Source organism: Silene latifolia, unplaced genomic scaffold (assembly GCF_048544455.1).
Source record: "Silene latifolia isolate original U9 population unplaced genomic scaffold, ASM4854445v1 scaffold_290, whole genome shotgun sequence".
NCBI classification, from domain to species: domain Eukaryota; kingdom Viridiplantae; phylum Streptophyta; class Magnoliopsida; order Caryophyllales; family Caryophyllaceae; genus Silene; species Silene latifolia.
In genome coordinates, this window is record NW_027413229.1 from 53,981 (window position 1) to 78,632 (window position 24,652).

Below are 24,652 nucleotides of genomic sequence, written 5' to 3' on the forward strand. Positions count from 1 at the left end.
AGAAATTAAACATAGGTGAAAGAAAACTAGTCGATAATTAATCCGTACTAACGTAAGTGAATGTGGCACTTATCGGGAGAAATTAGAGTAATCCATGATAGATGAACCAACTCAACCAAAACCTTAAGGTGATGGTTGAGGCCAACTATTATAAATATTCCTATTAATCCATAAGTGAATGTGGGACTTATAATTCAAATGAAAATAAAAAAGAAAGTTGGAATAGTAGTCCTAGTGAAGTTGGATGTGAAGCGCGTAAACTGCATATGCCTGAGAATAAAGGGGATTGATTATTTAGGTAATATTAGAATTAGCAATAAGTCTTTTCTGTAACGGGTATATCCGTCACAAGTTTATGACGGGTCAATATGACTCACTTGAGTAGATAAAACAAACATAAGGTACCTAGGGAGATTCAATATCTTGTCTTTTAATTACTTATATGGGTTTCATTGGCCTTTTATAAGCTTGTTTTAAATGAGAATTTGTGTAGAATTAATGGAGTACTTATTACTTTATTAGCAGTCGTTATTATTTTAAACAAAAAGAGAAGTATATATTATAATTCCTGAGCGAATACTACCGACAATCTTATACGTCAACCAGATTGATTAAAGTGCATAAAATAAATAACCTTGAAAGGCAACACGTAGGATACGTATGTATGTATAACAAACTATACTTTATCTTTTTCTCTGTAAACTCTAATCATGTCTGAATACTACTAGTCTACATACGACTGACGACTACTCACATAATTATTATACTTTGCTCTTTCCAAATTAGACCTCGTGTTCATATTAACCTCCTAAATTAAATTATATACACTCTTATCAGAAATTGGCCCCCACATTATCACGTTATTCGTTACGAGCTAATATTAACAACAGCCTCTTTAATTTGTTGCTCCATCTCTAGTACTCCACGTTAATTAGTGTGGATATGCTCGTAGCCATGTAACGTAAGTTCTGTTTATATAAATATGTTGATGGGGGTACATTACGTACATAGATTTATATTTGTTGTTTGGGTTTAAAATTGAAATAGGATACATCCTTAATTGAGTTCGGACACGTGGTAGATAAGAAAATCAAGAGAGAAAGAAATGTGTATTGGAAATGATAAAGAGTATTTTGTACTCAGTCCGTCTTATTGAAGACGACCACTATCCGTCACAAGTTGAAGATGGATAGTAACCCTCTCATAAAATCCAAGTGGGTGGTAAGTGGGGGTTTTCATTTTTCCCCCACTTGCACTATCCATTTGCATTTTGTGAGATGGACACTATCCGTCTTCAGTTTTTAACAGATAGTGTCCGTCTTCAATAAATTTTTTGTGTTTTGTACCACATTGATAGAATAAGGAATTTTTGTTGTGTTTATATATATACCTTGTAGCCTTCTACTAGCTACTTGTTATTATGAAGCCCTAGGAAACATGTGGTAACTAACGACAGTGCTTTGGGTCTTTGCTGGAACCCGAGGCAATATTTCATTTAATTCCAGCATTATATTTTCTGTAATCAACTAGTGCCTAGTGCCTCTGCTAAGAATTGGGAGTTAGTTTATAGAGCTCATCATTTATTGTTGAATTAATTAAGATGGGGATTGCTCATTTGGTTGGAGGGGGGTAATATGTTTGATGGGGCATATTCTGCACCGCTGACCAAGTCAACACACTGAGCAAGGTCAAAGATATCCACAGCAAGTCAACGACTTAGATAGCCTAGCCGATGCATCCCATCGGCCTGCCACCTGGGTCTCGGCGTGACAACCTGCCAGCCGGGACACACATCCGCGTACTCATATCCAAGACCCCTCAACGCCTACGTCCTAGAAGTCCCGGTGCCAAACAAGCTAAAACTGCCACCCCTATCATACAAGGGGGATAGCGATCCAGCCGACCACGCTGAGGCTTTCGAGTCTTACATGTCGGTATGGGAGCAGCCCGACGAGGTCTGGTGCCGAATTTTCCCAACAACTTTACATGGGATGGCTCGAGTCGGTACAAAGGGCTTCCCGATGGCTCGGTGTACTACTACGCCGACCTGAAGGGCGCTTTCCTAACCCAAAGACTCCGCAATAAGAGAAGGGCCGTAGAGACCTCCGACCTCCTAACTATCGACGGGAGGGAGGCGAGTCTCTCCGGCTACGTGAAGAGGTTTGATGGAAAGGTCCAGCAGATTCGAGAAATTAATCCCGAGCCGGCGGCCTTCGGCCGATGAAGGGCCTCCCGAGGGGAGCCTTAAAAACGAGCTCATCAAGAGCGGAGGCTTAGGCCGGGACGCCGCCGGAAGCCGGCCGACCAGGCCATCAAGGTAGAAGACTATCACAAGACGGGTAGATCCCGGCCAAGCCGAGCACTCGAAAAGAGGAGTCACCATCAGGACAGCCAGGACGAAGAACGCCGCGACAACAACGGTTCGCGGTCCGATGGAAAACGCCGTGAGAATAATAGATCACGGTCGGACAGATCCGACCGGAGGCAAGACTCGGTGGGCGCCGGGTGGAATTCGGGAACGTACCACCAGAGGCGGTATAGTGAAAAAACCCCCCTCGTCGTATCAGCCGCCGAGGTCTTCGCCCTGAGCAAAAACGAGGGCCAGAAGTGGGAGAGACCCCCCAAGCCAAAAAGTGACGGTGACACGAGCCAGTACTGTGAGTACCACGGCCACACCGGCCATTTAACCAACGACTGTCGCCATCTGAAGAATGCCATAGAGGAACTGATCCGGAAGGGAAGCCTCGGCAAGTACGTCGCAAAAGGCCAAAAGACTGACGCCGGCAGTTCAGATAAAAAGTCCGTTTTCGAACGGATAGGAGTGATTCACGTTGTCATCGGGGGCAACGAGAACGGAGGGTCCGCTCATGGGCACAAACGACACCTAAACGAGCTATATCAGGCCATCAACTTTGTGCCCAACTCAGGGATCCCCTCTGCAAGCATCCCCGACATGACTATTGGAAGAAAGGACTACGAAGGGGTCATCGCCCCTCACAGCGACCCGCTCGTAGTCAATTTAGACATATCCAACCACCTGGTCAAGAGGTGCCTGATTGACACAGGCGCATACACGAACATCATGTTTAGAGAATGCTTCCTCGGCCTCGGCCTGAAGATCAAAGACTTAAGCCCCTGCACCAACCCGCTATACAGCTTTTCTGGGGCCGGCCTGGTACCACTGGGGTCAATTAGGCTCCCGGTGAGATTCGGCGAAAAGACGTCAACCAAGAACGTCCTAGCCGAGTTTGTGGTCATCGACGGCTCGTCCGCATACAACGTCCTCATAGGCCGGGTCACCCTAAGCGAGGCCGACGCAGTGATGTCCATCCGGGCCCTAACACTGATGTACGTCTCGGACCGGGGGGAAGCGCATAAGTTCGTCTTTCGGCGGCGAGTCAACATTGTCCGCCGGCCTGCCATAGGTCCCTCGGCCGAGGGGTAGATCAGTCTTTCCACCTGCTAGCCACTTGGCCACTTGGCCACTACGTGACAAAAGGTGAAAGTCTATAAATACTCCCCAACCTTCATTGAGGAAAGCATCTCACAATTATAACCTAAATACACTATTCATCTGGTAATATCTCCCTTATCTCTCTACAATACGCACCTAGCCAAGTAACACAGCTTAATCCTTTAAGTTTACTGACTTGAGCGTCGGAGTGAGTACGCTTGGCACACACGGCCCAAGCCCTCGCCTTCGTTCATTGTTGCAGGAGAGGCCGAGTGGGACGATAGGAGCAAGAAGGATTCAGCTCAAGACATTATTCTACGAGCCACGGGTGGTAACTAATCACTGCTCTGGAATTATACCCGGAACAATTGGCGCCGTCTGTGGGGAGAGGACGGGAGTTGAAACCGGTTTCGACGCCGTTTTCCGCGTCCGACACACTACGCCGCTAACCACCCGGGCCTGCGCCTCCTCCTTGCTCAAGCCCTTCAGCCGCTGTTCCATAAGGTCATTCGGCGACGTCCTGCGATCATGGGCCAGAGCCTTGGGATGCAAGTTAGCAACGGTTTTGTCTTTATGCAGCCCCATTCTCCGAAGAAGATCCTCAGATAGGTCCGGTCCAAAGTGGTCTGCAAAAGAAACAAAGAATCAAGAAGAGGAAATAAATCGAAGCCCGAGAAAAAAGGAGCATTGAGAGCGGTGACGGGCCTCACACCGACCCCACTCACCCTGCGCCAGGGCCGGTATGAGGCCGACGTAGCAAAGCGGCTCATCCTGAAGAATGATCTGCGTCGGGGGAATCCATCTTTTCGGCACCCCACTCTTGTCCACCTCGAAGAGCCTCATCGCCAACCTCTCATCCTCCTTCAGATGGACCCTGCTGGCATCCATTTTCAGATGTTTCCGGGTGACCCATCTGTCATGCTCCGCCCTAGTCTCACACCGCAAATTAACCTGGTGCTGGAAGGAGCGGGGCAGCGGATAGTCGTCCGACACCTTAACGTACACCCACCGACCCTGCCAGTCCTTGCAAGAAGAGAGCTTGTCAACAGAGACGTAACCTTGCTCCGTTTGCACGCTGTACCATCCGACACGGCCAGAGATTGATGGTTTCAGATAATGAAGTCGACGGAATAAATTCACCGTCGGAGCCTCTCCCTTGAAGAGACAAAGCCAGACCAAACCGATTATGGTTCTCATGGCCAACGGGTGCAGTTGGGCAACGGCAACGTTCATAGCCTTAATTATGGCCATAACATACCCATTCAGAGGAAACCGGAGACCATACTCCAAATGCCGCATGTACACACCGGTGTGGCCTGGCGGAGGACAACAGACGGACTGACCCTCCCCAGGGATGACAATTTCGTATCCACTACCGAAGAAAAAATGGCCCTCGAAAAGTTTTTCACGGAACAACCGGCAAGCTTATGGGACCAAACACGGTCAAGGCGAACCTTACAGGCATCACCGTGATCCATGACGATCTTGCCTCTCATTAGGACGAGGCCTTTCCTCCTCCTCACCAAAATCATCACCAAAATCACCACAAGAATCTTCATCCTCCCATTCCTCCGTAACCGAGGATCAACCTCCGGAGAAGGAGACCTAGGACCCTCCGACACAGCCCACTAGGTCCAAAGATCGGCAGAAGACATGTTCACAACAAATTACTAGCAAAGAAAAGAAAAATTCGTTTGTTTACCTTCAAAGGAAAAAGTGCTAGCCGGATCAAAAACTCTAAAGATTGGAAGAAAAAAGAAGCCCTTTGGTTTAGCAAGACGAAAATTTTGAAGAAAATTTGAGAAAATGAAATTAGTGACCAAAATCACGGAAAAAGCGCCTATTTATAGGAAAAAAGCCCACAATGAAGGGCCAATCGAGCACGACCCATGAAGCAACAAACCAATCAACGAGCAAACACGTGTCGAGCATGCAACAACGGAATGTCAATCGTCGCAACAGTTAAACGTCAATCAATGCAACAGTGACCAAGCGTCTTCAACACGCCCGTTCACATCCCTTCAACTATTCATTTTCCTCAACAAATTCCTAGGTATCCGGTCTCCGCCGCCATCCGATCAACCAAGCTAGGAAGCACGGCACGGGGCAATCAAAATCAACCTAAGCACTCTCGGCCTTGGTCACGGCCGGCGTCATATTCTTTTCCACATCGAGTGCCCTTTACGCATCCATGTGGAGGGGGGATATGGTATACGGCACGGCCTAGGATATGGTATACGGCACGGCCTAGCAAGAGCCACGCCGATGCACAAGAAGAAGCCGATGCGGAAAATTTCTAAAAATTACTTGTGCAGAATACATGCTCAACGTACATCGGAGCCTATACCACGGCATAGACTACGCTGGGGGCAAATTGATGGGGCATATTCTGCACCGCTGACCAAGTCAACACACCGAGCAAGGTCAAAGATATCCACAAGAAGTCAACGACTTAGATAGCCTAGCCGATGCATCCCATCGGCCGCCACACGGGTCTCGGCGTGACAACCTGCCCGGTAGACACACATCCGCGTACTCATATCCAAGACCCCGGCGGCGAGTCAACATTGTCCGCCGGCCGCCATAGGTCCCTCGGCCGAGGGGTAGATCGATCTTTCCACCGCTAGCCACTTGGCCACTTGGCCACTACGTGACAAAAGGTGAAAGTCTATAAATACTCCCCAACCTTCATTGAGGAAAGCATCTCACAATTATAACCTAAATACACTATTCATCTGGTAATATCTCCCTTATCTCTCTACAATACGCACCTAGCCAAGTAACACACCTTAATCCTTTAAGTTTCCGACTTGAGCGTCGGAGTGAGTACGCTTGGCACATGCCCAAGCCCTCGATTCGTTCATTGTTGCAGGAGAGGCCGAGTGGGACGATAGGAGCAAGAAGGATTCAGCTCAAGACATTATTCTACGAGCCACGGGTGGTAACTAATCACTGCTCTGGAATTATACCCGGAACAATGTTTAGGGTGATGCATAAATAAAACAGATGATATTATCAGGCGATGCCAATCCAAGCCTGTTTTACATACATATGCTTACACAGATTTACTACACTATTACCAAGAGTATACTAAACATGAGTTATTATGAATAAAACAGCAGGCCAGGGAATATAATTATATAAATATAAATATAAATAAATCATATCATGTACTATGACAAGAGGTGAGGTTGCAGGGGATTTGAGCATGGCCACCTGAATTAGCCCTCTTGAACCTAAGAGCAGTCACCAGGACTGTGGTGTTGGAACCAGCCAATGCGGCGTTGAAGTGGGTCACGACTTGAAAGGCATTGTATGGGAAATCAAAGTTGTTGTAGGAGTTGAGTAAGGAGGTAATAGCTTCCCTTAAGAGAGTCTTGTAAGGGTCACCTCTGCCTTGTAGCCCTTTGTACAGTGTCATGTCTCTCCCATACTTGTTCCCTGCTAGCGGACTCAACACTAGACCTACTCTCATTTCTGGTTTCATTGCTCCCCATTTGCATTTGTACTTGCCCATCATCCATTTTCTGATATAACAACAACATTACCACTATTTGATTTATGCTATATATATATATATATATAAATGGCGGCTTCTCTATATATTTTCAAAGTTGTAAACTAGGTCTACACCCATAATTATAGTGAGGAGTAGTTAAGTAAAAAAAGAAAATTACCAGAAACCATCAGAGAAGATATAGACTTACTTATAAGAACAGGCTGTTTGTTGCAGGAAGGGCGATGAAGGAAATGGAGGCAATCCTGGGATAGGCGGTAGCCTGAAGATCGGAGAAAACTCCCTAGGAGGCGTGGAAGGTGACACAGGGCTGCTGGAACCAACTGTCAGGGGAGGAGGTGAATGTGTAGTGGGGGAGGATGAGGTTGAACAATAAGACATAGGTTGAGCAGGTTGAGAAATCAAGGGATCAACAGTATAGATTGCCATATCAAACATGGTAAACATTAGCCTAGCTGTTTTGGGGGGGCCTGTAGCCGCCCCACATGAATTACTGTTAGCTGAGACGATTTGAGTGTAACATCTAGTTAGGTCAGGTGTGCCGGGAAAAGTGAAGCCATAATTACCCAACATATTTGTTGTGCATTCTTCCACCATTATCATTTGGCCATCACTCCCTGGACACACCATGGCGACCTTCATCCCTGCATGAATGAATATCAGATTTGTTAGCAACCAACCAACCTTGGGAAATGCCAAATGAGATTTATAGAGATGATTGATACCTGAGAGAGGGTAATCAAATACGGAGAGTTGACCATCTTTGCACTGGTCACAGAAAACAGTGCCACTCAGCATTGTCCCTCCTGTAACTCCATGAATGGTGACAGCAACAAACAAAAAAGAGACGACGAATGAGTATAACTTATGCATTTTGACAATAACACACATGGAAGTTGAAGTGAAGATAATATAGCATTATAAGCTACTTTTTATACATGAATGAATGAATGAAGTGGCAAGCAATAAGTAGTTGCTAGGTAGTAAGTAGTTAGTACGGAAAAGTGCAACAATCAACTGTTTCTATTTATTAAAAACCTTTGAAAATTTTCAAGCAACAATATTACTCCTTTCACATTTCATAACACAGACTGCACTTGAGCTTTAAGTTTCTTTCTCATCAATGAACCAAATAATAATACTTGCCCATGAACACCAGAATTTATTGAGTATGCTTTCTGCTTTCAACGATTCACATTAACTTCAGGATGATGGACCATTCATAAATAAGGCAAAGAAAAGCAGCCATAACAATAATTATATGAAAATTCTAGACAGTATTAGGTTACAGCTAGGGATTGTTGGAAGCATTGATGATGATCATGCAACCATAGTAAGTAGATCTCATGTGAATTCAACAACTATAATACAGTAAGATTTAACATCACACTCCTTTTCCCCTTGACCTCTCCTTTAATGTTCATCTTTATACCCTGTAACATTCAAATTACATTTCTCAAACCAAAGTACGCTGGGCATATTAAAACATACTCCATCCATCCCAAAACAACAAATGATTGGACGGAGGGAATACCCATAACTATAGTGCGAATGAAACTTTAAACAAAGAGTGAAAGCTGTAAAATAAGTGTGAATGAAACTAGAGAGAATGAAATGATAAATTGTATCCTTCCTTTTCTTTTCATCAATGGCAAATGGCAAATGGCAAATGGCAAATGGCAAATGGCAATCACATATTGGTTTGAAAATAAAGGAAAAACACACGACGCACAGAAATTAATTCAAGGAAAAACACAATCAAATCAAATAAGTGTGTTCATAAGTTAGGACTTAGGACAAGGACAAGAGTGAGTGGAGTTGGTGTCAACTACAAAAATAAAAATAGAGAAATTTAACACTACAGCCAGCCTTTCTGGGCCTAAACAATGTACCCATTCTAATAGTCCCACTAACAAAAATGAAACTCATCACAACACAACTACTGCCATATAGAAGATCTTCAACTGTGTTTTGTGTCTCGGTGGTATTCATCGTCTTCAATTGTCTTCAGAGGCCTTCTCAATGCTCCCACTTATCTCATCACCCTTCTCTCCTGTCTCCGCGCTATAATCAACAAACACAAAGGGAAACCTAATCAGAATAGCTCGTTACAAGAACCCGCTCAGAATGAACAGACACGAGTTAATTAAGCAAACTACTAAATATGCAATGTGGGGGTGCAATTATGTCGGCAAATATCATATATTATGCAGGTTTAACTATAAACAAAAAACATGTACTGAATAGGGAATTTAGATCCGCTGTTGTGTGTATCCAACAATATCAATTAGTCTGGCAATTACTCTATTCAAAGAGTTTTACCAGCTTGAGTAAACCATTTTAACTATAAATATAATCCTATAAGTTCATGAATAATGATAGTAGTATCACAAGTGACCCAAGACTGTCTGTCTCATATGATAATTTGCGTCTCAATGTGCAACCAACAGCAGGTGATTTATCATATAAATCACCCCAACCCTAAAGTACAATAAAATGAAGGCTAAATTGTCACATATTCCATTTAAGTACCTATTTTTTTTATATCCTTACTGCCTGAGAAAATAACTTTGCAACTTGCTACCGAATTAGTGCTTTTTTTTTTCTATACCGATTGCTACAATGTTTTCCACTTCTCTGGCCACTTCTTTATTTCCCATTAAAAATATTGTTTTCCCTTCTTCCCCAGAATATCCCCAGAATCATTAAACCCACCCTTCATTCATTCACTTTTAATTTCCATTTTTCTTGTCCTCCATCTCATTCACTCCTCACTTGCTTCCTCCATCTATCTTCTATCTCCTCCTCTCCCTCAACACACAAAAAACACTTTTTTTTTAAAGAAACCAATTATTTATCCTTCTAAATTAAAATCCTGAAAAATACTAAAAAAAAGTCGAAAAAATCACATTAATTCGATAGAATCCAGTAAGATCTTCATCATCTTCCTCCCACTTATCTCTCCTTCATCTTCCATTATTCTAACTATGTTTACAGTTTTTAAGGGAATGATCCCTGGGGCTCTTCTTCAATTTTGAGTGGGGATGATTGGGGTTCTTAAGTTTGTAAGGTGAATAGTGTGAATACAAATGAAAGTTTTAGACAAAGAAGTGGAGTCGTCTTCAGTTGTGAGAGTGAAAATATCCAAGTCTTTGAAGCTAAGAGGTGAGATGCACTTGTTACACATAACAATGAAGGATGACTCCTCCATCGATGAATGTTGGGCAGGGGTTTGTTAGGTAAAAATGAACAAGGGAGTTTAGCTCTTCTTTGGTTTTGAGAGGGGAAAGTTGGAGTCGTTGGAGAAAAGATGAGAATGTGGGTTCTACTTCAATCTTGAGAGGGGAAAGTTTGAGTCTTTAGAGAAAAGATGAGAATGTGGGTTCTACTTCAATTTGAGAGGGGAAAGATCGGGTCTTTGGAGATAAGTTGAGGTAAGTGGTGAAATAGCGATTGTGAAGAGTTTTGAAACGGTTGTTACACACAAGAATTCAGGATGACTGTAATAATTGGTTGTCTTTATATTTAAATAAGGATGAATTTTACAAAGATTGAAATTATAATTAGATAGGGTTTATGAAAGAGGATGAAGGTGAAAGATGAACATTTAAACAGAAAAAAAATACGTGTCAATTGGTCATTTTACGGTGAAAATTAAGGGCAAGTGGCCACTTCGCATATTTTTTTTTGGCTGGAAACTTAAAGAGGTAGCAACTAGTATAAAAAAATCACTCAACTTTGAATTAATAACCTTACATAGGTAATAACTTGTAAGGAAAAACTACACTTAAAAAAGGTAGTACATAACCAGTTTAGACTTAAAAAAGGCATATATAAATGGCTACCTGAGAGCAGTGAAACTGTCTAGGGGTTGGGAGTCTAGCTAACTCTATTCCACAGGACCCTAATCCTTCCCAAGGATCCAACCTTCCCCAACAAACAGCTAGGTATGACACTATGACCATTGGCCGCAATGTCACATAAAAAGTAACTGTAAGTAAACCGCCTTCAAAGTTGAAACAATTTTTGTACTCCTCTCTCTTTCCCCTATGAAACCCATATGTAAAAGGAAATTCCTACTTTGGCTAGAGCGCACTAACACCAAAGAGAGTCCTAAAACACATAATGTTTCAGAATCAAAGAAAATCAAAATCCCAGCTAGTGCATATAATGATTAATCAGATCGCTTTCTTCACTAACAAAGCATCCGCAAATCAATTAAACAAAATCCAGACTCTAACTAAGAGGTTGTCTGGCTCAGTAAATTCAAGGATTAATTGAGAAGGACTGACCAGACCTAACTCCTAAGTCATGCCTTTAAATCTAATAACCAACCTAAAAGGAGAACATGATTTTCATCTTATAGCGACCGACAGGCCACGGGCCACAACTAGAACATATATATAAAATCAGTCATAGCTATGCATGATAAAAGAGTATATAAAACATTTATAACCAAGTCCATCTGATTGAATGTATAGAACAATATAACTAGAGACAAAATAACAAGTGATGTGTATGCACCAAATAAGCAGTTTAAATTTTTTTCAGGTCAATCATAACTAAGTTCATAGCAGTAAAAGGTTTACAAAACACCCTATTTACTTGACATCTTATCATCACATTCATCATCGTCAACATCATAAGATTCACAACAATTGTTCTCCAGCAATTAACTAGTTTCCTAAGAGAATTTGATTGAATCTAAGTGTAGTAAATATATCTTAAAGGTTGAATATTGGGTAATTCTGTAGAATGAGGGTTTGATCAGAATGGATTCAAGTTGTCATTTGATAACGATATAGGAGACGGTGATCATTAAAGAATACTAGATAGAATGGATATTCTATTCTATGTAATAGTGATTATGATATTCAATTGATGTGTTGAGTTAGGGAAAGTTTGGTTCTTAGATTAGAAGGAAGACTCGGGTGTTTTTTAGACAATGAACACTACTAAATTCAATGCACTCTGGACGACTACTGAGTAAAGTAATGAAGCTAAAAGAAGAGATGATAACACTCCAATTGGTATCTACATGTGACACAAACACCATACTATGATAACAAAATAACAATCACATTGGAAAATGTTGAAACCAAGACAGTCACACAACATTGGAAAAAAGACCCAACATATGCCGCCCATACTCCATAGGTAAGAGTATTAATTAATTAAGTTGATGATAATCATAGCAAATCAAACCTAGGAAGGGGAGTAGTAGAAGGAGCAGCAGCATTGGAGATGGAGTCGGGCTTCCTCCAAGCCCTAACACTAGTCCTATCATCAGCAGAAGCATCAGGCCTATTAGCAGCAAGCCCAAACCCTCTTCTCCTACCAATACTATCAAAACTACTACTATCCTTCATCTTCACTGCCTCCAATTTCTCCTCAATCTCCTTCCAATCTTGTCCCTTGTCCTTTAACACCTCTTCCCTAGGCCTCGCTGCCCCGAACGGATTCCCCTTTGGCTTTCCCCCTTCCACAACCTCCACTCCACTTACTTTATTATCAGCTACAACAGGTAATGTCCTAGGCTGTAAATTCAACCTCGGACGTCCACCACCACCACTTGCACTTGCACTTGCACTTGCAATATCCTTATTCTTGACCCAATTATCCACATCAGCACCGGGTCCAGTAGCCTCGAATCCAACCTTCCTATCTCTCCTAGTGGCACCCCAGGTGTCGACCTCAGCACCAGGTCCAGTGGGTCTCTTGGTGGTGGCCCAGTTATCCACGTCATCAGCCCTGCTGGAACCAAAAAACCCCATCTTCTCCCTCCTCTCGCCTCTCTCAGCCCCAAATTTCTTACCTTTGGACCAATCATCAACCTCATCAGCCCGAGAGAAACCCGAATCTCTATCGGAGGCAGCAGAGCCGAAAGAAGGCAACTTTTTAGACTTGGACCAATCATCAGCGTCGTCAGCTCTAGAGGAGCCCATATCCCCCCTATCCTCACGGGAAACCCTAGGTCTGTCCCTGTCACCCCGTTCGGCGCCACCATAATTGCGGAATCCGCCTCGGCGAGACTCGGCAATTTCCTCAGCGGTGCGCTCTCGGGGGCCGGTAGGGAGGACGATGTCGGCGGAGGCGGAAGCAGAAGGGGGTTTGTAGTTGGAGAACTCGGCTAAAGAGAGAGTTTGTTTGGATTTCTTCTTAGGTTTGGTGGTAGTGACGGCGGCGGATAAGGAAGGGAAGTCGGCGGCAGGTGGAGAAGGGAGTTTGGCGGCGGCGGAGAGATCTAACTGATGTTGGGAGTTGAGTTCGTCTTCGTGTTGTTCGGAATCAAGGGCCCATGCACCGGGCTTGGACCAAACTGAGGAAACTGTTGCAGCCATGCTTCCTTGTTTGCTTTCTTCTTCTTCGCTGTCTGTGTGTGTAAGTTAGATTTGTGTGTGGGTGTGTTTTTTGTTACAACAAAAGGGGGAGAATCAATCGTGTGGTATCATATGTATGAAGACACAAGTTGAGAAAGGGGTAATTACGAAAGTTGCGTAAGGATCCAGCTAACTTACCGTAATGGGTTTCTTATTATGGCCCAATACACATACACACTCACCACAATTATTAATATTGGGCTCTTACTTCATCACTTTTCCCCAATTTCAAATTCTACTTCTTTGCCCACAATTATTATAGGTTAAAATGTCCTTTGGTTTATGAGGAATATTATAACTTTTTATACACTACTTTTATAGAATCAAATCAACACCCTTATTTTATCAAATTTAGAATCATATTTTTTATTGGATGCTGACGCAGTACACATTTTACTCATTACAGTACACTTATAACTATTTTGTCCCTTCCATTTCCCCCCTTTATATTCTCCTCTTGTACTGCATAAGGAAAAAAAAATCATAAATCACAAATTTATCTCATAATCATAGCATATCAATTGAGTGTTGTTGATTATGAATTTCAACCGTTAATCCGTCATACATCATCTTACTCTTTGCACTTGATTTAGAGGAAATTTCATAGGGGACACCGACACCGACACCTTGTTAGTTTCTGGAGTACTGGAGTCTTATCCACTATACGCATTCCCTTGGCCACCGCACCCTCTCTCACGACCACTCCCTTTCCGTCGTACTTTACCAAGAGCGCCGGCGGTCGGACACTTATATGCCGTCATTGGCTCCGCCATACCCCACTCATACCACTACCCAACCGCTTATATTTAACATTTAAAACCCTAAACCTTAAGTAACGAATCAAATACATGTTACACATGCAATTGATTAATTTGAGAGGTTATAAGGTTATGAATTGAAAGATTTAGGTTTAGAGATTTCTTAATTAGGGGTATGATAATGGAAAAATTTGCGTAAAAGTACTAAACTGAGTAAAATGCGTACTGCGAAAATAAATTACGTTTTTATTTAACTTTTATGGTTAACACGCTTAAATTACTCTTATGAGTGACCGTCTCTCACTAATTTAGTGGATACATAATAGGGAAAAAAGAAATCAAGTGGGTCCATCACTCCATTATGTGAGAAGTCTCTCAATAACGCTATTATTTCTGGAATTTTTGTGATAACCAATATATAGGGACATGTACAGGAGTAAACTTTTAAAACTCTAATTCGGTCATTTCTTAATTTAACTATTAAAAAAAGCTAGTGTACATAGTTTTTACTGATTTTGTTTTATAAGATCCCATGATAATGAATACTCGTATGAAGCAAGGAGAAGTTTACTCCCTTACACAATTGACTGTAACATGATAATCTTACAATAAAAAGTTTTGATAAAAACAAAGTTTGTTATATAAATGAAGTGAAATAGTATGAAAATAGTGTGTTATATAAAGTAGGGAGTATGTAAATAAAATTAATAAAGATTATTATAAATGTTGAAGCTATTTAATTAATACAAAATCTCATTGAAGACGGCGATATCCGTCACAAACTTGAAACAGATATCATTTCCTCTTACAAAATACTCATGAGAGGTGGGTGGGAAGCACATAGAGGTGTCTCACCTTATCCCCTCTCCCTTTTGTGAGAGGTCTTCAGTTTGTGACGGGATTAGCCCGTCACAAACAAGACGCTTTGTTTAATTAATTAACAAAAAGAAGTGTGAAAACGAGTAGTGAAATGGTAAGAGATCTAGAAGTGAGGTGGGTTAGTCTGTTTATCAACAAAGTTAGGGACTTCCACTTGACTTGCACTTCCAAAATATACTAGAAGTACTTCATTCTAGATCTTCTTCCACCTTTTCTCACTTAGAATTCACAAAATCAGTCAGAAGAAGATGGGACTAAGCAACAACATAACAGCAGTACTCAACTTCATAGCACTCCTATGCTCTTTTCCCATAATAGCCTCAGGTCTATGGCTAGCTTCCAAGCCAGATAATGAATGCGTCCATTTATTCAGGTGGCCTGTCGTGATACTGGGATTCCTGATAATGGTAATTTCTTTAATGGGTTTCATAGGTGCTTACTGGTACAAGGAAGGTGTGTTGGGTGTTTACCTTTGTTGTATGGCCATCCTCATCACTTTGCTCCTCATCCTTCTTATCTTCGCCTTCGTGGTTACCCGTCCTGATGGCTCCTACTGGGTCCCCCCTGCCCGCGGTTACAAGGAGTATCACCTGCAGGGGTTCTCTACCTGGTTGAGGGACCATGTTGCTAGTGATGATTATTGGCCTAACATTAGGAATTGTTTGACTGATACTAATTTCTGTGCCAAGCTTAATACTAGTCCCTATATGGCTTCCCCTCAATACTTCTTTGCTCATATGTCGCCTCTCCAGGTATATATGCAACACTTACCTAATTCTATCAACTTGAAAATAGAATTTAAGTTATATATATCCTGGCATGAAAATAGTTAGTACAAGTAAGTAAGGTCATTACAGTGTTGCCAGTCTAATTAAATATTAGTCCTTGGAGATAACATTGCTAGTTGAAGAGCAACAAGATTGGATGGATAATCATTGGGTTTCTGGAGTATCTGCTAAAGCTGCATTTCTGACCAACTTTGGCAGACTTATCAAAACACTAAACAAGTACTCCTAACTAACATAGGCAGTCTTCTTCATATACTTCAATTAAAATGCAAGAACAAGTCATGAGATAATGGGAGTCAACAAGTCTTATATTTAATGATTACTAAGTAGTAATTGATTATGTATGTTGTATAATAATCTAGATCTACTTCATCAGAAATTGGGACCTACAATTGCAGTGTATAGTGTATACCTAAATGGAACTTCATGTGGCCGACCTTTGCTACTCATTAATCAATTGTGGTCCACTACTACTACTAGTTGTTGCAATGTCTCTTCTTAGTGAAAAGCCAGCACTATTACTCATGTTTAAGCATGCCACCTACCTCAGATCCCGAGCCAATTATTAAGCTCCATTGGTTTTAACACGCATTATTAGGAGGATTAGTGCTAACAAAAAACAAAGTGACGGGGTTTTAGTAAATGGTACAATCCCACCAAATTACGCTTTTCTTCTTATAAGGGATAGTGTTTTCCATGCTCCTCTATGTAAATCGAGTCTCGACTCTAAGAATTTCACCCCCAACAAGGCAGCAACGATTCCTAGTAGTAGTAGTAGTAGTATTAGTAGTATTTTTCCTAGCATGTTCCCATGTGAAAGTGTAAGTTATGTCAATTTCAAAAGTAGGAACATAAATAACAAAAGAAAGTGTCATTTTCAACAAGGGAATCATCTTTATGAAAGTATTACAAGACTAGGATAATTCAATAATATAACAACATGATATGGGTTGTCTTGATATTAGAATAGAATTATAGAAAGCAAATTATTGTTTGCCAGCTGAGGCATGTCATCCAATAACCAAATTTCCTCTCAGCTCTAGATAAGTTAAAACTGGAAAAGGGCTTGTCAGTGGGAGTTGGTGCAGTATTTCATACTGTTGAATACACATTAAGTGATTAGCCATAAATCATGTTGCCCACTCAAGGATATCAATATACTTCCTTTTTGGTGTAAAGAGAGAGGTATAAGGGTAGTTTTGATGCTGATGGGTTTCAAACTCAGGTTATGCTACAACCACTAAATAACTCTACCCGTTAATCTAGCTTACATTTGCAATTTCCTATTATTTTGCTAATGCGTGAATCTGTATTCTTGGTTTTTATTATCACCTAAAATTCCAAACCAAATTAAAGCCCCCAACAGCATGCATGTGGATACCAGTATGTGATTGTGGAACCAAGGTAATATGCTCTTATTTGTCTGGTTTGTTGTTACAGTCAGGATGCTGTAAACCCCCAACAGCATGTGGATACCAATATGTAAACCCAACAATGTGGATCAACCCAGCAAATCCTACAGCTGACCCGGACTGCTCGTTATGGAGCTCTGACCCAAGCATGCTATGCTATAACTGCAGCTCTTGCAGGGCTGGGCTTCTAGGAAACCTAAGGAATGAATGGAGGAAGGTGAACATCATCCTCATTGTTACAGTGGTGGTCCTCATCTTTGTATATGTGATCGCTTGCAGCGCATTCCGTAATGCACAGACCGAGGACCTCTTCCGCCAGTATAAGCAGGGCTGGGCTTAGGATTTCTTATCAAAGTGCTCAATTTTGTATATATTAATAATCTAATGTCTTTTAAGTGTGTTTGATAGAATTAAGATAAACAAGTATGTTAGTGCGCTCTTCATAATGTTACACACTGAGAAGAAATTATGAAAATCAGGCTTTTATAGGTAGTATGTATAGTACTCCGTATTAGATTCCATTTGGTTTTTCAAAGTGGATAACATTTGTATTTGCTCCAAATTCCAATCATATTATAAGATGCAAGTTTTATCAGCAATCTCGTACATAAGTTCCTTTACTGAATCTTCTCATTCTCTCATTGCTACTATTATGTTCTTATTCACTCGATTTTGTACAAGCACCTTAATTCAACTGCTATCAATTACTAGTCAAATACACAACACCAAGTAAGTCATAATGGTAAGGAATGTCTAACCTTGAAAATGCCGACTGAGGCCATTAGTAGAATTACTTGGAGGCGATACTCTTTAAGCGAACAACTTTTGAAACTCCTCTGCATCAATAGATAACAAAAACTGTCTTACTCCAAACTGTCCATGAACAAGAACATTTCATTCTGCCACCTGTTTGGGGTCACCAAAATACATGAATGCGCAATACTGGCTACACTGATGCGACACTAGCATTAGAGTACTTCCCGACATTCCGTAAAAACTAGTCACAGTTTAGAACCTGTGAAATAAACAAAGTAGCAGCAAGGGACTTTAGTCTGGAGCTGTGGAGCATAGTACAGAAATTGTAGACCAGTTTTCAGAAAACACTGCTTCTTGAGTGGATTTAATTGATTAATTAATGATGGCAATGATTCAGAAACTATCGACCAATTTTCAGAACACACTGCTTCTTGGCTGGATTTTTAGCCTGGAGGCTGGAGCATAGTACCGGAAACTCAAAGACTCATGTTTTAAACAGACAGACCATAAAATCTCTACTATGTTCCTATAATATGTTTGCTTGCTTTGAAAACAATTAGATGTGATGATACTTGGTATAGTGTCACTATGGCGCATATATATATATATATAGAGACAAATAAGCGAGTTTGAGAAGTTTACAACAGACTGATTTGGAACGTAAGGCGTTGCAGATCTAGCAGAGGGGTGCCCTTGGCCTGCAAAAATAGCAAAGAAGTGAGAATAAAGTGGCAGCCCATCTGAGAAGTAAGAATAATACAATTTCTGATGAGGCTTTTAAGTCTAAAACAGCTCGTTTCATTCATATTTATAAGCAAAACAACAAAAACAAGGCAATATAAGATCACAAGAGTTACATGTTTTCTTCATTTCATAGTATTGTTTGTTTACTTATTTCATTTACAACACATGAACAAAACACACCACACACCAATATTATATTTCGATTGCACACATCAAGCAAAAGCCAACACACTAATTAAACTAGCCATCAGGTGTATCCATAACAGGAAGAGGTGGGATGCTCTGCTCATGCATAAACAAGTTCTGTGGGTCAACCTTTGTTTTAATCTGGACCAACCTATCATAATTATTCTTGTAGTACATAGCCCCCCACGGACTGGCCTGTATAAAGCTAGCATTCCCATTTTTGTCCATACCCAAATCGAGATCCCGATAGTTCACATATGCTTGTCTAGGGAACGACGACACATACGGGGTCATATAGTTATGTACTTGCCTAATCCATTCCATATGCCTACTTTCACTAGCACTCCCATCTTGCCATGATACCACGTATTGAATCATGCATATGGTCCCATTTCTGTGAGGAAACGGTATTTGAGATTCCGGTATCTTACTCATCATACCACCATAAGGATTCCAAATCATTAGTGACCCATCATCTTGCACGAACCGTTTCCATAGACCTTCAAGGCCAGCTTCTGGGACAGGATCTGTTAGAAAATCCGACTTGGCCTTGAAGTAATTTATGAAGGCAGGCTTCGCTTGGAGTAGTATTTCTGGTTTTGTACCAGGTGGGTTATTGGCAATGTAAAGGACTGATTCTATCCAACTCACTTCAGAGAGATCTTTTTGCTGTAATCCCAATTCAGGGAAATCGCGTTGAGTTATTTTCAGTAACTCATTCCCTTGTCCAAGAAACAAGGCCTGGAATATACCGATTACAGTTTTATCACCTTGCTGGTTTTTGGTGGGCTGTAAGATTACTCTGATAAAGAGATTTTCATCAATTTTGGGAGCAACTTGTTGCCACTTGTACAAGGTTTTTGTCAAACCTTGCTCCAAGGTTTTTACAACAGAAAACACCGTCACTTTTTCTGGTACCGGGACCAAACTAATCTTCCACGCCAGAATTATTCCAAAGTTACCACCTCCACCTCCTCTAATTGCCCAAAATACATCCTCTCCCATCGCCTCTCGGTCAAGCACTTGACCATTGGCATCAACCATTCTTACATCAATGGCATTGTCGGCTCCAAGACCATATTTTCTCATCATAGAACCATAGGCTCCTCCAGTAATATGGCCTCCGACACCCAAGCTAGTACATAAACCAGCAGGGAAACCATGGGTCTTGCTCTCCAGAGAGATCCTGTAGTAGAGCTCACCTATGGTAGCCCCCGCCTCCACCCATGCACTATTATCTTCAATATCAACTGTGACCATCCTAAGTTTGGCCAAGTCAAGTATAACAAAGGCATCCTCCATCTCAGACGCATATGAGACCCCTTCATAGTCATGGCCTCCACTACGAAGCCTAAGCTGAACTCCGAGCTTTCTCGCACATGTAACCGCAGCCTGGACATGGGATTCATGTGTTGGCATCACAATTAAAGCCGGCTTTTTAACAGAAGGCATCAAATACCTCAGGTTCAGGGCTGTGGATTGAAGGACAATAGAAAAGGAAGAGTTAGCTGGAGAGTAACATGATGGTGGAAATAAAGCATAAGATGCTATGTTTCCATGTAGACACTGAAGGAAATTATCTTCAAATAAGATAGCTGATCCCCAGGATGCATATGTTATCAGAATCAGAAGAATCGGTACCGTTTTTAAGGTGTGTGAAGGCATAATGACTACCTTTGGCAGTTGCTCTGCTCCTCAAGGATTTTATAGAGACTGCGTGATACACTTGACATAATGTATATGTCATGCTTATGCTTGAATGTCTTTTTCAAAGTACAACCAGTTATATATTAATGCCTGGATCACTAGGTTTCCACTTTGTAGGCGGCTGGTATGAGCCACTTGCTGATTTGATTAAGTGGGAATTATGGGGAAGATTTAAGTGTTAAGCTGCCCATTTGCTGCATGATCCAGATAGAGTGATGATCACTAGAATAAATTCCAACCACAAAAAGTTAGAATGGTGTCACATCATAAGGATAATAATCATTGAAATTTGTTTCTTTAAGATTGTATTAGTTGAAAAGATGCATCAGTCCAACAATGTGTAGCTTCAAGTTTCAGATTATTTGATGTTTTCTGTTTGAAGGCTTATGTAACATGCAATATTATAAGATGACCTAACCTTGCACTCTCAGTAAGATATCTTCATATGATAATATCTTGGAATCTATAGATTCTCTTAGACAATTACGAAAGACCAATCAGAGAAAATGCATTGCTATATACATATCAATGGATACCCTTTTTTATTTATCCACAATCTAACCATAATGTCACCACACTTACCAGACCAGTTGAAAACTTAATGCTAAAAGGAAAAGGGCACTTAACCAGGAACTTGAGCTATAAGAAAATTATGCAAGGGCCTGAACGGTGGTGTTAGTGGTAGGGTTAAAAAAAGTCGGATGTATGTTAGCAACACAGAGAAGAAAATTATACAAGCGCCTCAGAGGAGATGTCAGTGGCAGGTTTAAGAAAGGTCGGATGTATGTTATTAACACAGTCCACAGAAAGGAGGTTTGTAAGTGACTAAGTGAGTAGTGACCCATAATGAAAATTACATTGGATTTGTATCGAATGATTGCTATTTCATACTCTAAAGAAAACACACCCAATTTATTATTGATCATGAAATTTCAAAAAAAAAGAAACAACTACAAATGAAACCGTTGATCCTATACAAAAGGAGCATAACATACAGTCCGGGGAATCGAAACAAGGCATGACAGTAATACTGTAATTGGTGCATATTATATATGGTCAGGTCATTAGCATATTATTAGACTACTAGTCTAATAATTCCTCCATCAAAATCGGAAAAAGAAGTTTCATGTTTTTAGAAGTAGGAAGAGAGTCCATATTATATATCAGAGATAAATCAAGTGTTCTTACTCATCAAAGCACTGGCAATCTTCATCCTTGAACTGAAAATGGTCAGGTCATTAGCATTCTAAGTAAACAAAATCACGTAAATTTGACAAACAAGTTTCTTTGTCCAAGTTGTTCATTGCACAAGCAGTCACACCATTTTGGTCGACAAAACTCATTAGCCTTGTTTTCTGTGGGGGGAAATTGAACAGTACGGCTTATAGGCCGAAATGGGAATATTACCGTCTTATCTTTATCTATGGTTGGGCTCGAAATAAGCAATTCTTATACAAATTCCCAGGGAAAAAAGAATGGTTTTTGATGTTGAGAAACTATTTCAAAATCAACCTTTGTCTTTATATTGTTAAATTTTACAAAAACCCCAACATTCAGATTGTAGGACTGTTGTAAATTGAGCAGTAGCAGTTTCGGCATTAGAACAGAGGATTTGGGGCTATTTGTTTGGGGATTTTTAAGTGAAATAACAAAGAATGAAATGAGAATTAAAGGGATAATTTTAGAGGTAAAATCAGATGTAAACAAGTGAACAACAACAAAATCAAAGACATGTCTGAAATGAGGGTATAGTGATGAGATGAGGAGTAAAATAACAAGAATGCACAAGTAATACTGGAGAACACAGAAATATGAAGTAGCAGAGGCTAATTCGAGTAACAATGTAACATCAACAATTAAACTAGTTACAAATTCACAAACTAGATAGTTGCAGGAATCATAATTTTTAGGCGAGATGGATTGGTATGGCCAGTATATGAAAAGGTCAATATCTCAAGTTATGGTGGTTGGAGTGATGATAAGTCAGTTCTGGGCTGTGCAATTGCATTCACAATGAGAGACGGTTTCTGAAGGGGGGATTCTTTGTTGCGCAGTAGCATTGTAGTGAAACCAAGTAATATTATTATTGGGGCAGCATTAGAAATAGGAGTAGAGAGTGAGCCAGAATATTGTTTGACAAAACTACAAGAATGACAAATATAGATAGATAGATAGATACGCAGGAGGCAATGTGAAATAGAGAGAATGGGGCCAAGGCCCATAAAGAAGCTAAGAAATGGGCACTTCTAAGTCGGTTACACCCTAGTTCATACCAGATACGGTAGAGAGTAGAAGAAGAAGAAGAATTCAAAGGAATCACGTGAGCGTTAAAGTCTCCTCCTCGTGATAAAAAGTGAGATAAGTTTGTGAGGGATTCAAATTTGTCCATTTCGAAACAACCAACCCCGCTGGACGGATGGTATTATCTATCCCCTATCTTGTTCTCAATTTTTAAAATCAAAGGAAATTCAAGTAATCACAAATCTCATTGTAAAAGAGACTAGTTAGTCATTTTATGGTCCAGATGTCAGATTTCCTCCTTTCATTCCAAGGAGTTGCTTATTAGAATAGAATAAACAAATGTATAAGAGAATTGTGCATCAAGGATGATTAAATAGGACGACTACTGCAAAACAAACATCCAATCCATAAAATTAAAATATGAGATCTGAATCTAACAAGACAAGGAGATATATTTTTATTGAAATTGAAAAAAGTCCAGCATAAAACCACTCAACCCACACATTTCTCAACTCTTAAGAGAGCACCACACTAAGACAGTACCTCAACTCAGTAAGACACACAGACAGACAGACAGACCTACCTCCCCTAATAAAACATAGGCACGAGATCAGATCTAATCAACATCAACATAACATTAAAAGGATAACATAACATAAAAGACGACAGACGACCATCAGAGATAACGAGATAGATAATTAATTTAATTAATCTAAGAGATCTGTCCACAATCAGCAACAACAACAGGCTTAGAAGTACGACCACTGCTTGACCCAACCTTCTCAATAGCCTTCACTACATCCATCCCTTCAACTACCTGTCCAAACACACAGTGCTTTCCATCCAGCCACTCTGTCTTTGCAGTACAGATAAAGAACTGCGATCCATTTGTGTTGGGCCCCGCATTTGCCATGGATAATATCCCAGCACCGGTATGCTTCCTCACGAAATTCTCATCAGCAAACTTAGCACCGTAGATGCTCTCTCCTCCTGTACCATTCCCAGCAGTGAAGTCACCGCCCTGACACATGAATCCCGGGATGACACGGTGGAATGAGGATCCCTTGAAGTGGAGCGGCTTCCCCATCTTTCCGGTACCTTTCTCCCCGGTGCACAGAGCTCGGAAGTTTTCAGCGGTTTTTGGGGTGGTATCCGCGTACAGTTCCATCACGATCCGACCCGCTGGGGCTCCGCCCACTGACATGTCGAAGAATACTTTAGGGTTTCCCATTTTTCAAAGTTGGTGGTGGTTGGTTGTGTTTTTTTTTAGGGTGTAGAGGAGGCAGTGAGATGTGTGAATGAGTAGGTGGAGGCGGTGGAGAGTGGGGTTATATAGTGGAAGGGTGGAGGGCAGGTTAGTCATTTTGTGAGTGGGGTTGATCTGCGACGTTGGATATGGACACGTGTGTGGGAATGGTCTCATCTTAACCGTGGTTAAAGGTTCAACTAGGGTATGGGGAGATGATATTTTTTGAGGAGGATATTTCTCTTTTCTTAAGCGGAGATCCGTTTCTGCGTTATTTACACGCTTTTCTTTTATTCCTTTTTTTGCCCTTTTCTTTTGACCTTTTCCTCATCAACTCACCACTCGAACCAAAAGCCCAACCCACTAAGCCCACTCTTTCTTGTTGGCCCATCATTATCAAAACCAAATACAACACCACTTTGCCCTGCCATGCGTGTTAAATATCGTCGACACTAACTAATTAGTGAAAGTGTCGGATTATTTGTCGTCGATTTTGTAAATTTGGTAGCGGATTTGAAGCGGTGGTAACGGAAATGTCGTACTTGAAAAAAAGATGTTAATATGGGAGGTTTAGAGTGAGGGGT

The 24,652-nt window shown here is 41.0% G+C and overlaps 5 protein-coding genes across 7 annotated transcripts; 1 reads left to right on the forward strand and 4 right to left on the reverse strand.

Annotated features, from left to right (window-relative positions):
- Positions 1-6,433: 6,433 nt before the first annotated feature.
- On the reverse strand, positions 6,434-8,611 carry LOC141639166 (uncharacterized). Of its 2 annotated transcripts, XM_074448343.1 has the most exons (4): positions 8,010-8,611; positions 7,697-7,777; positions 7,162-7,615; positions 6,434-6,981 (listed from the first exon to the last, which is right to left on the reverse strand). In XM_074448343.1, the coding sequence occupies exons 2-4, from the start codon at positions 7,767-7,769 to the stop codon at positions 6,621-6,623; spliced, it is 888 nt and encodes a 295-aa protein (XP_074304444.1). In that variant the 5' UTR covers positions 7,770-7,777; positions 8,010-8,611; the 3' UTR covers positions 6,434-6,620. The 2 variants fall into 2 exon arrangements, with proteins under 2 accessions (XP_074304444.1, XP_074304443.1); XM_074448342.1 differs by lacking the exon at positions 8,010-8,611 and having other exon boundaries at positions 7,697-7,965.
- A 97-nt stretch (positions 8,612-8,708) lies between these two features.
- LOC141639164 (eukaryotic translation initiation factor 4B3-like) lies at positions 8,709-13,424 on the reverse strand. Its single transcript, XM_074448340.1, has 2 exons — positions 12,177-13,424; positions 8,709-9,035 (listed from the first exon to the last, which is right to left on the reverse strand). The coding sequence occupies exons 1-2, from the start codon at positions 13,310-13,312 to the stop codon at positions 8,969-8,971; spliced, it is 1,203 nt and encodes a 400-aa protein (XP_074304441.1). The 5' UTR covers positions 13,313-13,424; the 3' UTR covers positions 8,709-8,968.
- A 1,669-nt stretch (positions 13,425-15,093) lies between these two features.
- Positions 15,094-17,787, forward strand: LOC141639170 (tetraspanin-2-like). Its single transcript, XM_074448349.1, has 2 exons — positions 15,094-15,740; positions 17,217-17,787. The coding sequence occupies exons 1-2, from the start codon at positions 15,237-15,239 to the stop codon at positions 17,526-17,528; spliced, it is 816 nt and encodes a 271-aa protein (XP_074304450.1). The 5' UTR covers positions 15,094-15,236; the 3' UTR covers positions 17,529-17,787.
- Positions 17,788-18,726: 939 nt separating this feature from the next.
- LOC141639167 (monolignol oxidoreductase AtBBE-like 13) lies at positions 18,727-22,581 on the reverse strand. Of its 2 annotated transcripts, XM_074448345.1 has the most exons (3): positions 22,459-22,581; positions 20,549-20,803; positions 18,727-20,346 (listed from the first exon to the last, which is right to left on the reverse strand). In XM_074448345.1, exons 2-3 carry the CDS (start codon positions 20,619-20,621, stop codon positions 18,929-18,931), a joined length of 1,491 nt encoding a protein of 496 aa, XP_074304446.1. In that variant the 5' UTR covers positions 20,622-20,803; positions 22,459-22,581; the 3' UTR covers positions 18,727-18,928. The 2 variants fall into 2 exon arrangements, with proteins under 2 accessions (XP_074304446.1, XP_074304445.1); XM_074448344.1 differs by lacking the exon at positions 22,459-22,581 and having other exon boundaries at positions 18,727-20,616.
- A 675-nt stretch (positions 22,582-23,256) lies between these two features.
- LOC141639172 (peptidyl-prolyl cis-trans isomerase) lies at positions 23,257-24,133 on the reverse strand. Its single transcript, XM_074448351.1, has one exon. The coding sequence runs from the start codon at positions 24,051-24,053 to the stop codon at positions 23,535-23,537; it is 519 nt and encodes a 172-aa protein (XP_074304452.1). The 5' UTR covers positions 24,054-24,133; the 3' UTR covers positions 23,257-23,534.
- Between the last annotated feature and the right edge of the window lie 519 nt (positions 24,134-24,652).